The sequence below is a fragment of the Melopsittacus undulatus genome, chromosome 6, assembly GCF_012275295.1.
Source record: "Melopsittacus undulatus isolate bMelUnd1 chromosome 6, bMelUnd1.mat.Z, whole genome shotgun sequence".
Lineage (NCBI taxonomy): Eukaryota > Metazoa > Chordata > Aves > Psittaciformes > Psittaculidae > Melopsittacus > Melopsittacus undulatus.
Genome location: NC_047532.1, coordinates 15,273,749 through 15,289,603, shown reverse-complemented (window position 1 = coordinate 15,289,603; position 15,855 = coordinate 15,273,749). Strand labels below are relative to the sequence as shown.

Sequence of the window (15,855 nt, the reverse complement as noted above, 5' to 3'; positions counted from 1 at the left end):
AAATGAGAAGCTGAAAATGAAACTATCTGTAAACAAAATGGATAAAATACGCACAGATAGGGCAATGCCAGAACATGTAGTGTGGTTTCTTTTTGCTTTTCAAATTGCTGAAGACAAGCCTTGAGAAGAGCATCCAGCATTGTTTCACATTCTATGTGGGGAATGGGTAAAATAAAAGGTTCCTCTGTAGACAGATTTGTTTCTCAGATATGAAAAATACATCACATATTAGTATTTAATGTTCTTAGAGTGTTAGAATAATCCTCAGAATAGCTTGTGTCTAGAAGCTTTTGTTAGCAAATGTTGTCTGGACAAAATTTGTACACATGCAGTCAAAAAGATATGGCAGAAGGAAATTGTGAAGAAAAAAACCCACTCATTAACAAATGCTAGTGATCAGTATAAGTCAAATAATACAGCAAATTGCTTTACAGCATTTAATTCCTGTAACAATTCCAGGTGGAAAGAGATCAAAGGTTTTGACAGGCAAGTTCTGATGAATCTAGCTGGTGGCTTGAGACACAGCTATTTGCAGCTGTCTGCTCTTGCTTTCTAGTTAAAATCCCTATCCCCAAAGCAAGTCATTCTGACCATGTGCCTCTGGTACAGGTAACTACTGAATCACAGTGACACTTCTACTGTTTCTGTTAAATGTATGAATCTCATTTAAAGAACTGAGATCCCATTTTCATAGAATCATAGAATCAGCTCTTGCAATTAATTGTTTCAAGGGAAGCCATGGGACTGAATATTTCTGAACAAAAGCTTTAGCACAACAGTTTCTTTTAAAGCTTTCTGAGCATTGTGGCAGATCATTCTGGTAGGAGTGAATGTGTCTGTTTCATTTGGGAATGAAAATTGCACTTAAAAATAGGTGAGTGGCACCTGGGAAGTCTGCCTCGGTTTTTAATTTCAGGGTAATAATTGCAAAATTAATGGACGATCTGAGCCTCAGGGGAGTGGTAGAAAGTAATACACTTACAGGAAATTCTGAATTAAAATTCACACCCTGAAGAATGTGTGTGAACACATTCATGATTTTTACCTTATTTTACCTTAATGTATTTAGCATTTTCTATTGTCGGATGAAACAGTCATCCTTGATAGGAAAACCAGAAAGTTTGTATTTCATTTTTCTACTGCCAGCCAAAGCTATAGTTTTCCACAAAAATGTATTAAAAAACCCACCAAGGCCCCTAGCAAGTAATGCTTTAACAACTCCCGGTGAACCTGAAAGCCCTAATAATAGAAACTCACTTTAACACTGCAGTGTTACTCTTCTATAGCATGATGTACTGAGATAGTGACTTGGTGATTGGTAATAACAAGACTGTATTGTCAGTTGTGCTGGATTGTGTTCTTCCTCAGCATTACTACTGTTAGAAGGCTGATGCAGCCTAAGAAGGGAGGTATAGGTGTTCTGTCGTTGCTTCTATTTTCTCTCCTAATATTAGATCGTTGCACTTGAGAGTTTTGCTGAATGCACAATGTGTCCTAAATGCATAAAGGGTCTTAAATTAGGTATTAATTTGTGTAGGTCCTTCATTTATGGTTGAAGACATTGATTTTTTCCGTGTTCAATACTGAACTTTCAACTGGAAGTTTCTCCCAGAAAGCTAAAATGATGTCAAATGTCTCTAAAATACACAGTGATGTTGTTATTAATACTCCCTAGCATGCTTGTAAATTGGGTTAATGTGTAAATGCAGAAATGAGATTTTTTTGAAGTACATTTGCCTTTTTTAAATGACTTTTTAAGATTTTCACATGAGCAAAAGGGTTGAGTTTATTTTTTGCATTAAATGCCAGTGTGCACACACTTCTATTTTGTTTCTGAAATGTTTAAGTTGACAAAATTAGGAAACATTTAAACTGGTTGAAATGAGGCAGGGTGAGCTCTTCTTACTTCACATTTGATTTTCAGTTCTCATGGTGAAATCAGAGCTTATTTTATATGTGCTTATTTTAAACACTTGCCACTAAAAGACTGCAAATGAAACAGGCTGCAAAGTGGTCATAGTCTGGTGTGATCCTTAACTCAGCTGAAGTTTAGGTAGGCTTACATATATTTATGTATGAGAATCCTATGTAGCTTCTTGTCTATATTACAGAAATACCGCTGCTGAAGTGATGATGGAATAATTTTTTTGATTGCATAATGAATTGTAGCTATAATATCCATCTAGAATTGAAATTTGAAATTCTTTCTTGATATCTGAACTGGCTGGCTACTGCTGTTTCTAGATTTCCTGAGTGTGATCTTACCTCTCCACATGAAATGGGTGTTCATCAGTGTCTTCATGTCACCTGAAATTTAACCTTTTAAATAAAGAAAATACTGTTATTTAAATCAGATAAATCATTAGGGCAGCTTGATCTATCTGTTCTGCAGGATTTTGAGATGGAAGTAATTGTTATAGGATCATATCTGCATGCAAGTGTTTGTTTTGGTGCACAAGTCATGCTCATGTTTTATGGTTTTGCTTGTCTGGAGGAAGCCTCAAGACTGTTTCCTGCCCAGGACTGGGGAATTGTTAGAGCTGGTTCAGGTGAGAAGCACCAGTGCTGTGACAGCATCTCTACAGGAGGTTGTCCTTCCAGGGGTTTTGAACCAGATCCCCCTGTAGCAGCCAGTGTGTGTAAAATGCAATTCCTGATTTCTCTCCAGTGTTGAGATGCTGTAGTTTTTTGTAATAATTTAAATACAAGCTGCTTTTTCTTTTTTTTAATATTGAGCAAGATTTTCTTGTCGTTCCAATGTCATTTAGCTCTTTTAAATGTCTTGTTTTATATGGTGAACACTTTTTGATACATCACTGCTCAGATAGGTCTCAACTGAAGAATAGCTTGTTATATATGAAGAGATTAAATAGCTAGAGTTGCTAATACATGTAAATTGCCCTACTGCAGAGAAAAATGACCTGTTACAATTAATCTGTGCCATAGCAATGTCTTCTGTAGAGAAAACTTGTGCATTTAGACACAGTTGGTTCTAGAAAGTACTCATACATTTTCTAAGACTGAAATTAATTCCCAGATGGTTAATTCAATGAGTAAAGTGGTAGGAATGTATTAACCCAATGTCATGTATGTCAAGTATATTTTGAAAATGCCATAGTGCAGTATCAGGACAGCATGTGTCTATGTGTTCCACGTAATACTGCTTCATCAGGATTAGCAGGAAGGGCATCCTGGGCAGGTATTAGTCACTGTGGCTTTAAGAGGAAGATACTGATAATTAACTTCCTTATTTTCCACATCTAGAGCTTTACAGATATTGACTTGTCTGAACGCAATCAGTTCATCACATCTTCTGAACAGCACTGAAGATATTTCCCCTTTGGTTACAGGTTTTCTGCGCGGCATGCTGTAGCCTGAAGTGCAAGTTGCTGTACATGGACCGAAAGGAAGCCAGAGTGTGTGTAATCTGCCATTCTGTACTAATGAATGGTAAGTGGCAAGAGAATCTGAGATACAGCATTTTACTGGCTTTGTGTTGAGCTGCAGTGATGCTATTAAAGAAAATAAATCGAAATACCTTATTTGAGTGGGTAAGTATTCTAAAACAGTGAAAACCTTGGAGAGACCAGCATGGAAGCTCTGTGGAGAGTAGGGATTACTAAACTAAATATGCTTAACAAAAGGTAAAAACTAGTAAGGTTGCAATGGGTTTGAAAGCTTTAATATGTAAGTGCTATACCAGCATTGCAGAAACTGTGGCTTTGGTGGCTTTTTGGTTTAATTCAGGTGCCTACTCTCTGTCCTTTGATGCCAGAGTAGTTAACCTGTTACGCTTTTTTACTGGATGCCAAAGAGAAGATTAATGCAATTGTCCCTCTTCTGGATTATATACTGTAGGAAACTGGGAAAGTAGTCTTTATCCACAGATTAATCCAGCTTTTCTTCCTTGTTAACTCCTTGGTGCTAGAGTAGGGCATCTTATCTAAAAGCCTGTCCACAACTGTGGACAACTGAGTTGGGATTATTGCTTTGGGCACATTTCTGGAGAGTGTGTCAAACCCAGGATGATGCTGTTTCTAAAAGCCTGATGTGAACATGGGACATATGAGAGAGGTCACAAGTAGTTAGGAAGTTAACAAGTAGAACAAAAGTTCTATTACCTCTGCTTGGTGTAAGGATTGGGTTTGACCCAATTGTAAGGTGCTTGAGTTTGACTAGAGAGCCATGGAATCTAATCTGAATTTTGTGCTTTATATTGTTAATGCTTCAGATATGTGATTTAAATAGGGGCAAACACAGACTATTCTTCCACTGTATCTTGAGGCCTTTGAAAATTTGAAGAACTTCCTGTGCTGGCTTTGGGTGGTGATGCTGCCCAATTGACTTCATGTCCATAAGCCTGAGATGGCTGTTGCTGAAAGGCGCAACGTTCACCTCTTCTGTCTTGAATTGAGAAGGTAGGAAAATTGGATTAGGTTGAGAAAGTATCCATGTGAGTGCTTAAATCATGAGAAATCCCATCTCACTGTGAGAAGTTCCAGGAGCTGTCTTCAGTTTATTAATGGTCTTTGGATAACTGGAACCTGATGATCAGAGTTATTTCAGTTGTGGAGGAAGGTCTGACAGGCACAACTGGCCATGTAGAAAGTAGAATGAGGAATAGACAAATCCGGGTTCTCAGTGCAAACTTGAAATCCTGGAATCTCCATTGCTACAAATGTTTAGTTAAACTTTGGAGACTTATCAAAGATGGCTGCCGTAGTTTAAACCAAGAAGTAGTTGGAAAAATGCTGTGTTATGTCAGCATTCAGACAGAGCAATTTTGATGGCATCTTTACATATTATTGTACAGTATAATATTTGGGCTGCTGTTCTCAGAAACATCTTTGGATTTGCTAAGGGTCTGGCTAAGCTTAGGAGCTCATAGCTTTTAATTTTCTCCAAAGAAGTTCAGTATTATGCAGGTTTGGTTGAAAGTAGCTGAGTTCTTGGGCTTGAGATGAGCATCCAAAATTAGCAGGCAGTTTATGTCATTAACCAGGAATAATTTTTTCCCATTTCAAAGATTTTAAAGATTAATCAGTGGTAGTTTTTAACTACTAATAATTCTTTACTGTAGGCTGAATGCATAAGATGATAGGAAATTTTAGGTTATAATATCTAAAACCTGAAACCAAGTTCTGACATTGATGTCAAAGGGGTGGTAAAAAATGACATTTTGAGATGGAGAAAGTAACTTATTTCAAGGTGTACAAGAACAAGGAACTGCACATACACCTGGCAAAAGGCAGCTGGCTCCTTTTGGTGGTGAGTAGGATTTGGTTTCATCTGGGGGAAGGGTAGAACCTGAAAATATTTCAGTTGAAACCAGAAGTGTTCTTGTAAAAAGGAATAATAAAATTGATCATATTATAATGATTTCCTTTTAAAAGCCTTTCTGTCCTGTTGCCAGGACAGATGCACATTAATGACAACAAACAGTGACACCACTGCTTGGTTTATTACAGGGAGAGTGCTGCTGCCTGCTTAGGTGTACTTGCCCTGGGCTACCTCTCTGTTTCTATCCCTGCTGCAGCGCTGTGTGATAATGCTTGTGGTTGCTGGTTAGTTAACTTGTAGCCTGGTCATATGTGATCCCTGCAGTGTCTTTGTGGGTACAGTTTTGGGTTTTTTTTCCACTCAGTGCAGCAGGTTGAGCATTAATCTTTGCACAGTCTTGGAACCAGGGGCAGGAATTCTGCTTTCGAAGTAGTTATTTCATTTGGTTGCTTGGTATCTGGTTTGTGTTTCACTGAGGTGTGGGGGAAGGGATGTATGTTTTCTAGCACTTTTCCATTGCCAGGCTGTGTTTAATAAGTTTCCAGTGCTTTTTTACTATATTTTCAATTGGTAGATATCCTGAGTTGGCACTTTGCTTGATTTAGACAAGGCTTTGAAAGTTCTTTTACCATGTGTCCTGGATTCAGCAATACCAATCATTTTTTCTCCTTGGTAGCTGGTACAGTGCTGTGTTTTGGCTTTCAGCCTGGGAACAGTATAGATAGCACTATGTGTTTAGTTACTGCTCAAATGTTTACTCTGGTCAAGGACTTTGTGAGTCTCATGCTTTGCCAGGGAGGAGAGGCCGGGAGGAAGCAGAGACAGGACACCTGACCCAAACTAGCCAGAGAGGTATTCCATACCACAGCATGTCATGCCTGGGGAGGTAACTGGGAGTTCCCCGGAAGGGCTCTCTCTGTTCTGGGTTGGTCTCATTTCGGCAGGTGGTATCGTATTCTCTTCCCTTGTTATTTCCCTTATCGTTAGTATTATTGGTGGTAGCAGCAGTGATTTGTGTTATACTTTTGTGTTATACTTTAGTTTGGACTGCTCCCGTGGGAGTTACATTCTTTCGATTCTCTTCCCCATCCCTCCGGGAGGTGGGGGGGAAAGAAAGACTATGGGGAGGGGTGTGAGAGAGAGACTGTGGTTGGGTTTTAAACCATGACAGTTCTTTTTGGCACCCAATGTGGGGAACGAGTGGTTGCGATAATGACAGATCTGACCAGATTAATAGTCACTTGGCACAATACTGATTTATTGGCTCTCAAAGTTGTTTCTCTTGATCTCACAGTGTCAGTATATCATACCTTACTTAGAGCTGGTATTTGCTGTGTTAGTGTTTATCAGGTGGAGGGCTTGGGCTAAGGTTCTTGTCTCACTGTACTTTATGGTAATGACTGGTAATACAATAGAAGCATTGATCATGAAACTGATCTGGTTTATGTTCCCAGTGTGGTCACCACCTTTATACTTTGGGAGGTATATAATAAAAGTGCTTAGCAATTACACATCTTTTTTCTCCTTCTCGGGTGGTCAACCTGTGAAGGAGACATTCTTTTACCCTCCCAGTCCTGTCCCGTGCCCCCCCAGATGGTTTACAGCATCATTTGAGAGTTTTGAAGTTTTTGAATGGCCTTTTAATACTGTTGAGACTTGTATGTTAATTGTGATGGGGATCACCATGGTAGCACGCATACAGAGTGTGTTTTGCCCACAACCATTTAGTCTGATTTCAAGAGTTAAGTGGAGTCAGGTTTGGGCCTTTTCTAGGGTTAAACAACAATATAGGAGGACCAAGAGATTTTCCCCGAGGCTGGACAGCCATGAGTGGCAGGGTGTGTGGGATTGTATGGGCAAGTATCTAGGTCAGTGGGCCCCTCCAGTACTTTGGAATTTCACTACCGAAAAAGTGCAAAATCCGGAAGAATTAGTAAAACACTTAAATGAGGTGTGTTGTCATTCTGGCCATACCAGAGATGAGCAAATCATGGCAATGTGTTGGGGCTTGGCCTATGCCTACAGGGCTTTGTTCAACACTATCCAGCACCTTCAAAAGGGAAAAAATGTCCCTGGATCTGAGGGCAAAGCAAGAGTCAGCGCAGCTACTCCAGCTCCAAGCACAGCAGCTACATCACCCCCAGCAACAAGTACAGTCACTGCTCAAACCACAGTGATAATCACTGCAGCTAAACCAGAGGACCAATTCATACCAATATCGGTTGCCCCTGTACGCAAGAGAAAAAACAAAAGAGAGTCAAGAAGGGTGAGGCAAGATGAAGAAACAATGTACTCACCACCTGGTCCAGCATTTGATCACGTGATGAAGAAGAAGAGGTAACTTCTCGACCTTGGACCTCAACTGAGCCGCAGAATATGCGAAAAGATTTTACCCGTCAACCAGGGGAGCACATCATCACCTGTTTGCTCCGATGCTGGGATAATGGGGCCGATGGTCATGATCTAGAAGGTACAGAAGCCAAGCAGCTGGTATCACTTGCTAGAGAAAGGGGAATTGACAAAGCAATTGCAAGAGAGAAAATGTCCCTCAGTCTTTGGAGGCGGCTTTTGGCAGCTGTGAAAGAAAGGTTTCCATACAAGGACGATGTTATGAGTTGTTTGGCCAAGTGGACTACTTTAGACAAAGGCATCCAGTCTTTGAGGGAATCAGCTATTGTAGAGATGATCTATCACATCAAGCCGAATAATGGGGATATACCCATAGACACAGATGAAGTCAAATGCACACGACCCATGTGGCGAAAACTGAACACGGAATGCACCATCATCATATGCCCATTCATTGGCAACAGTAACCTGGAATGACATAGTACCACTAACAGTGGATGAAATGATTCATAAACACCGAGAGTTTGAAGACAATCTCACCCCTTCCATCATCTCAGCTGTGGAAAAACTGTCCCAGGATCTCAGACAATTGAGGGACGATTTATCTGATTTATCCAGCTCCTCACGTGTGCCAGCACATGTCTCAGCTATTAACAAGGTGTCCTATTGTTCGAGAGAGAAAATATAGAAGGTACACACCATGGGCCACCCTATGGTTTTACCTGCGGGATCACGAAGACATGCCAAAGTGGGATGGAAAACCTACTTCAGCCTTGAAGAAACGTGGGTGAATTGAAGAGGGGAGAAAGGGCTAAGACTGATCGTCCCATGAGAGCTGCAGCTTCAATCTCTGATGAGCAGATTCCCAGATGGAGCGGAAGAGCTGATTTTACTCCAGCTCCTGTGATAACGAAGAATAATCCCTTTCAACACGACTTAAGTGTCCAACATTGTGATGACTATTAGAGGGGCCCTGCCTCCAGCCAGGTGGAGGTAGGGGACAGTCATATTTACTGGACTGTGTGGATCAGTCCCACAGAAGTATAAGGCTCTAGTAGATACCGGTGCACAGTGTACCCTGATGCCATCAAGCTGTCAAGGGGTGGAACCCATCTATATTTCTGGAGTGACAGGAGGATCCCAAGAGTTGACCGTACTGGAGGCTGAAATTAGCCTGACTGGGAGGAAATGGCAAAAGCCATTGTGACTGGTCCAGAGGTTCCATGCATCCTTGACATAGACTACCTCAGGAGAGGGTACTTCAAAGACCCAAAAGGGTACTGATGGGCTTTTGGTATTGCTGCTTTGGAGACTGAGGAAATTGAGCAGCTGTCCACCTTGCTTGGTTTCTCAGAGGATCCTTCTGTTGTGGGGTTGCTGAAAGTCAAAGAACAACAAGTGCCAATCACAACCACACCAGTGCTCTGGCGGCAGTATTGCACCAACTGAGACTCCCTGATTCCCATCCATAAGCTGATCCGTAGACTGGAGAGTCGGAGGGATCAGCTGGACCCACTCACCCTTTAATAGCCCCATATGGCCAGTGCAAAAGTCTAACTGAGAGTGAAGACTAACAGTAGACTATCATGGTCTGAATGAAGTCACACCACCATTGAGTGCTGCTATACCGGACATGCTAGAACTTCAGTAGGAACTGAAGTCAAAGGCAGCCAAGTGGTATGCCACGATTGATATTGCCAATGCAGGCAATGCCAATAGTCAGTGCAGGCCATAGTTCGCTTTTACTTGGAGGGGTGTCCAGTTCACTTGGAACTGACTACTCCAGGGGGTTGAAACACAGCCCTACCATCTGCCATGGACTGATCCAGATTGCACTGGAACAGGGGCAAGCTTCAGAACACCTGCAGTACATCGATGACATTATTGTGTGGGGCGATACAGCAGAAGTCTTTGAGAAAGGGAGGGAAATAATCCAAATCCTGCTGAAAGCTGGTTTTGCTAAAAAACGGAGTAATGTCAAGGGACCTGCACAGGAGATTCAGTTTTTGGGAATAAAATGGCAAGATGGGCATAGACAGATCCCCACAGATGTGATCAACAAGATAACAGCAATGTCTCCACAAACTGATAAGAAAGAAACGCAAGCTTTCTTGGGTGCTGTGGGGTTCTGGAGAATGCATATCCCAAATTACAGCTCGATTGTAAGCCCTCTCTATCATGTGACCTAGAAAAAGAATTATTTTAAATGGGGCAACAACAAGCCTTTGAGCGAATTAAATGCGAGATAGTCCTTGCAGGAGCCCTTGGACCAGTCCGGACCGGCCCAGATGTGAAAAATGTACTGTACACCACAGCTGGGGAGAATGGTCCTACCTGGAGCCTCTGGCAGAAAGCTCCAGGGGAGACTCGAGGTTAACCCCTCGGCTTTTGGAGTCGGGGATACAAAGGATCTGAGGCCAGCTATACCCCAACTGAGAAAGAGATACTGGCAGCCTATGAAGGGGTTCAAGCTGCTTTGAAAGTGATTGGCACTGAAGCACAGCTCCTCCTGGCATGCTCGTTGCCTGTGCTGGGCTGGATGTTTAAAAACAGGGTCTCCTCTACACATCATGCAACTGATGCTACATGGAGTAAATGGGCTGCACTAATTACACAACAAGCTCAGATAGGAAATCCCAGTCATCCAGGCATTCTAGAAGTCATCATGGACTGGCCAGAGGGCAAAGATTTTGGAATGTCACCAGAGGAGAAAGTGATGCGTGCTGAAGAGGCACCACCATAAAATAAATTGTCAGAAAGTGAAAAGCAGTATGCCTTGTTTACTGATGGGTCCTGCCGTATTGTGGGAAAGCATCGGAGATGGAAGGCAGCTGTATGGAGTCCTCAGTGACAAGTTGCAGAAACTGCTGAAGGAGAGGGTGAATCGAGTCAGTTTGCCGAGGTGAAAGCCATCCAGCTGGCCTTGGACGTTGCAGAATGAGAAAAGTGGCCAGTACTTTATACTGACTCATGGATGGTGGCAAATGCCCTATGGGGGTGGTTGCAGCAATGGAAGCAGAGCAACTGGCAACGTAGAGGTAAACCCATCTGGACTGCTGCACTGTGGCAAGATATCGCTGCCCGGGTGCAGAAGCTGGTGGTGAGGGTATGCCATGTAGATGCTCATGTACCTAGGAGTCGGGCCACTGAGGAACACCAGAACAACCAACAAGTGAATAAAGCTGCTAAGATTGAAGTGGCTTGGATGGACTTAGACTGGCAACATAAAGGTGAATTATTTTTGGCCCAGTGGGCCTATGGCACTTCAGGTCATCAGGGCAGAGATGCAACACACAGATGGGCTTGTGATCGAGGGGTGGCCTTAAATATGGACACTATTGCCCAGGTTATTCATGAGTGTGAAACATATGCTGCAATTAAACAAGCCAAACAGTTAAAGCCTCTTTGGTATGGAGGACAATGGCTGAAGTATAAATATGGGGAGGCCTGGCAGATTGACTATAACACACTCCCACCAACCTGCCAAGGCAAGCGCCATGTGCTTACCATGGTGGAACACTATCCTGGGCCTTGAGAAACAGATTTTGTGGTGATGTGGCACCCCAGAGAGAATTGAGTCAGACAATGAGACTCATTTCTGGAACAACCTTATAGACACTTGGGCCATAGAGCATAGCATTGAGTGGGTATATCACATCCCCTACCATGCAGCAGCCTCTGGGAAAATTGAACGGTACAATGGGCTGTTAAAAACTACACTGAGTGCAATGGGTGAGGGAACTTTCATGCATTGGCATACACACTTACCAAAGGCCATCTGGTTGGTCAACACTAGAGGATCTGCCAACAGGGCTGGTCCAGCCCAATCAGAACTTTCACATATTGTAGAGGGGGACAGAGTTCCTGTGATGCACAAGAAGAATTTTCTGGGGAAGACAGTTTGGGTTATTCCTGCTTCAGGTAAAGGCAAACCCACTCGTGGGATTGCTTTTGCTCAGAGACCCGGATATACATGGTGGCTAATGCAGGAAGATGGGAAAGTCCGATGTATCCCTCAAGAGGATTTGATTGTAGGGGAAAACAGCCAATTAACTTAATTGTATGCTGTTGCCTGCTGTGTAATACTTTTATAGCACATCACCTAGATGTCTTCAGGTCACCAGTGACTGTCCCTGACTTCCCTCCAACCATCATCCCAGCAGAGAATGAACTTTGATAGAACCAGACGAGTTCTTCAGTAAAGGAATGTTCAGCATTAGCAGGCAACGATCCAACACTGCACACAGCCTCACCTGCTCCGAAAGACTATTACAAGGGATGGTACCTGACATCATGGACCGAATGGACTCAGCAGCATTATAGGGATTGGTCCATGTACTAAGAAATGATCTCTTTCTCTCTGTCTGTGTGTATGCAGATGTGTATATATATATATATATATATATATATAAGTGTTATGGTATATTGAAAATGTGGGATCTGAGCATGACGTGAATGGTAGGGATAAGGGGTGGATAAGCAGTAGCAGTCATTTTTTTCCCTTCTTGGTAGCTGGTGCAGTGCTGTGTTTTGACTTTTGGCCTGGGAACGGTGCTGATAGCACCGATGTTTTTAGTTACTGCTCAGATGTTTAGTCTGGTCAAGGACTTTGTGAGTCTCATGCTCTGCCAGGGAGGAGGGGAGGCCAGGAGGAAGCAGAGTCAGGACACCTGACCCAAACTAGCCAGAGAGGTATTCCATACCACAGCACGTCATGCCCGGAGAGGTAACTGGGAGTTGGTTGGAAGGGCACTCTCTGCTCAGTTGGTTTCATTTTGGCTGGTGGTATCGTATTCTCTTCCCTTGTTATTTCCCTTATCGTTAGTGTTATTGGTGGTAGCAGCAGTGGTTTGTGTTATACTTTAGTTACTGGACTGCTCTTATCTCAACCCGTGGGAGTTACATTCTTCGGATTCTCCTCCCCATCCCTCTGGGAGCAGAGAGGGGGGGGAAAGAAAGACTAGGAGGGATGAGAGAGAGACTGTGGTTGGGTTTTAAACCACGACACAGTGCTTTGACCTTTCTAACAAAGGGATCTTAGAGATGTAACTTTTCTTTGTGCGTCTTTAACAGTTCCTTCTTCCAGGCCCTATACTCCAAATGAAAACAGAATTGCTGTTGCAGAAATACTTCAATTTAATTAATCTTCTCAAAGGGCCATGCCAGTATCTTTTCCATTGGCAGGTATTTCACTCCATTGGTTTTACAGGTTAATGAGAGGAAGAAGGAGGGGTTTTGTGTTCTGTTTGGGGTTTTTGGTTTTTGTTCTTGTTATTTTCACCTTGGTTTTCTGCCAATTCATAGCCAAAGGAACCAAAACATGTACATTATTTATTCAGGCTTTATAGCTGCTCAGAGTGTATAGGTGACATGATATTTATGTCTGACTAGTGAAATGCATCAATGGTAGCATACTAATATGGTTGAAGGTGCAAGTACACATGAATTTTCTGGTACCTTCCATAGCTACGAGCCTTCTTTATAGATGAAAAAGAAGTAGTGCTGTGGAGATACAGTCTGTTTCACTAGCTATAGGGGAAATTTCCCTGTGATGGATGTTCTTGACAAAGCAGTTTTATGTGTTACTGTTTGGCCAATTGAATTAAGGCTCAAGTCATGCCTTCAGAATGAACAGCATAAGTTGTTTTTATATATATAGTTAAGAATGTAAGTTGTTGGTCTGTACTGATCTGCCCCAGATACAAAGAATGTAAGATGCTTTTTCTCATACACAAAACATAAATCTGCTGAAGTGTCCTGTGGGTTATAAAACATTTGTAAGAGGAATATCCATCTGTCCATACAGTGTGATAAATACACATATATATAAGAATTAGTTTTTTTCAGGTAAATCTTTGAAGAAGAAACAGAATGAAGCATGAGGAGCTAAGCTTCATACATATAGTTTTCAGAAAATATTTCTATATGAACTACTACTTCTATGGCACAGGACCAGTGCTGTTTCTCCTCCTGCTGTGTTTTCTTGATTAACTAATGAAGTATCCTGGGCTTTTAAATAAAAGAAGAAAAATGGTGTTTGGAAGGTGGCAGGGTCCATACCTACTGTAGGTGAGAGCTTAACACAGTGTTTTGGATTGTTAGATACCTTCCTTTTTGTTCATGTTTCTTGTTCTTTGTTTGCTTTAGCTCAAGCCTGGGAGAACATGATGAGTGCCTCAAGCCAGAGTCCTAACCCTAACAATCCCGCTGAATACTGTTCTACTATCCCTCCTTTGCAGCAGGCTCAGGCCTCGGGCGCCCTGAGCTCTCCGCCTCCCACTGTCATGGTACCTGTGGGAGTTTTAAAGCATCCTGGAGCAGAAGGTAAGAGTGCTTTGTTTTCTTTCCATTTGCCTATAACAAGAATTTGGAAAGAATATCTGTACTTCATTCATTCCAAATACTCTAGCTACAGCCAGTTGTGATATTCCTGCCCTCAGCAGGAACACAAGGTTTTTTAAGGACAAGTAAATTATTCTCAGCAGATGTGTTTATACATGATGCTGCCATAGGCAAGGCACTAGATGATGTCTTAAGCCCTTTCCAGTTCATATTTCTCTGTTTATTAATTTTTTCCATTTTGCTCTTCTGTACTCAAATTTCCAGTCAGTGTTGCTGTGAGATCTTAAATCCTGTTTTCTATGTTCTCTCTAGTGGCTCAACCTAGAGAACAAAGGCGTGTTTGGTTTGCTGATGGGATATTACCCAATGGAGAAGTTGCTGATGCAGCAAAACTGACAGTAGCGGGGACAACTTCCACAGGAACCCTGGCAGTGTCACATGATCCATCAAAGCCTGTCAACAACAGCACTTCAGCAGCAGAAGTAAGGAAGTGTTCTGCTATTCACCACAGAAATACCAAGCTTGCTTTGGTTGTGTAGCCTGTGTCTGAAAGATATTTGTGTAATGCATGTTTTAAAGAAGCCGTGTCCTGGTCAGTAAGGAGTTTGAAACAAGATTGTCGTAGCACAAAGCAGAAAAACTGTGACACTTCTTATAAAATGATGTGTGCAGGAGAGTGCAGGTACAGTCTAATGTTAAATCTACCATACCCCATATGAGTGGAATTGAGACTTTGCAAAAGTTCAGATGGGCATAGGTACGTTTAGATTTTGTGAAGAAATGGGTGTGTATAGTGCTAGCGAAGGGAAGTGCAGTCTCTGCCTAAGCAGACTTTTAGCAGTAGTTCACATACAGGAGAATTAATGAGCCAAATTAGTTGGTGCTTCTGGTTCTCAAGCAAACACAGACTCCTTCACCTACATCTAGTCATCCAGCCAGCCAGCTCTTACATATTTATCATTATTAGTTTTGTAATGTCAGCCTTTTTTGTTTGCTTCTTGTAGACTGATAATGCTTCTGTATTCTCGGGAAATATAACTCAGGTTGGCAGTCCTGTTGGCAGTGCAATGAACCTAATTCCTGAAGATGGTCTTCCTCCAATTCTCATCTCCACTGGAGTAAAAGGAGGTGAGGGTATAATCTGGCAGCTAGCTTTTATGCTTACCAGTTGCACTTAACCTAATAGTTACTGTGCTGATTTTAAAAATAAGATGCTGGCAATATGCTGAGTAGTTGAAGAGATTTACATTAAGTACTTTTAGCTAAATGTTGTGACAGTCCTTTACACCATTGGTACTTACTGGAATCCTGGAAAAAAACCGTCTTGCTGTGAAATTACTGTAAGAAGTAAAACATAAAGCAAAAAGAAAATTAACTTCAGCCCAGAAATGTGGGCTAATTTCTTCACTAATCGGACTGTGGGGAATGTTTCACACAGAGATACATTTTAATTAGCCTTATGAATATTCATGCACCCCTCCTCTGAAATTCTTTTGGATCATCCTCTCTGTCTGAGGCATCCCCAAGCACTGCATTCAACAGCACTACTGTACATCTTGGCCCACAGTGAAGCTTTTAGTAATTGTGATATGTCCCCTTCCAGAGTACCCAAATGGAGGAGAATTCAGAGAAATAAAACCTTATTTTTATAAAATTAAAAAAAATATATATTTGTTTATCTGACAGTTGCTTTCCACAGTCTGATTCACGACATCCTTTAATACATTCCTGGGATTAACTTCTTTTTTTCATTTGTTTATTCCTATTAAATATTTTGCTGACTCAGTGCTTTTTTAATGGCATCTGAAAGTAACCTTTTATTGCAGGATAGCATCAAAACCAAAATGTGAGCAGCATTGAATTTCAAAACAAATCTGTTCCATC

At 41.8% G+C, this 15,855-nt stretch overlaps 1 protein-coding gene across 5 annotated transcripts in view; it reads left to right on the top strand.

The window, feature by feature from the left end:
• The window catches only part of ZFYVE9 (zinc finger FYVE-type containing 9), a 70,680-nt gene that overhangs the window by 29,505 nt on the left and 25,320 nt on the right, over window positions 1–15,855 (top strand). For all 5 annotated transcript variants that reach the window (XM_005151126.3, XM_031050785.2, XM_034064151.1 and 2 more), the window contains 4 exons: window positions 3,351–3,450; window positions 13,777–13,953; window positions 14,284–14,453; window positions 14,976–15,099. In XM_005151126.3, the coding sequence (XP_005151183.2) occupies window positions 3,351–3,450; window positions 13,777–13,953; window positions 14,284–14,453; window positions 14,976–15,099 (571 nt within the window). The remainder of the gene's footprint in view (window positions 1–3,350; window positions 3,451–13,776; window positions 13,954–14,283; window positions 14,454–14,975; window positions 15,100–15,855) is intronic.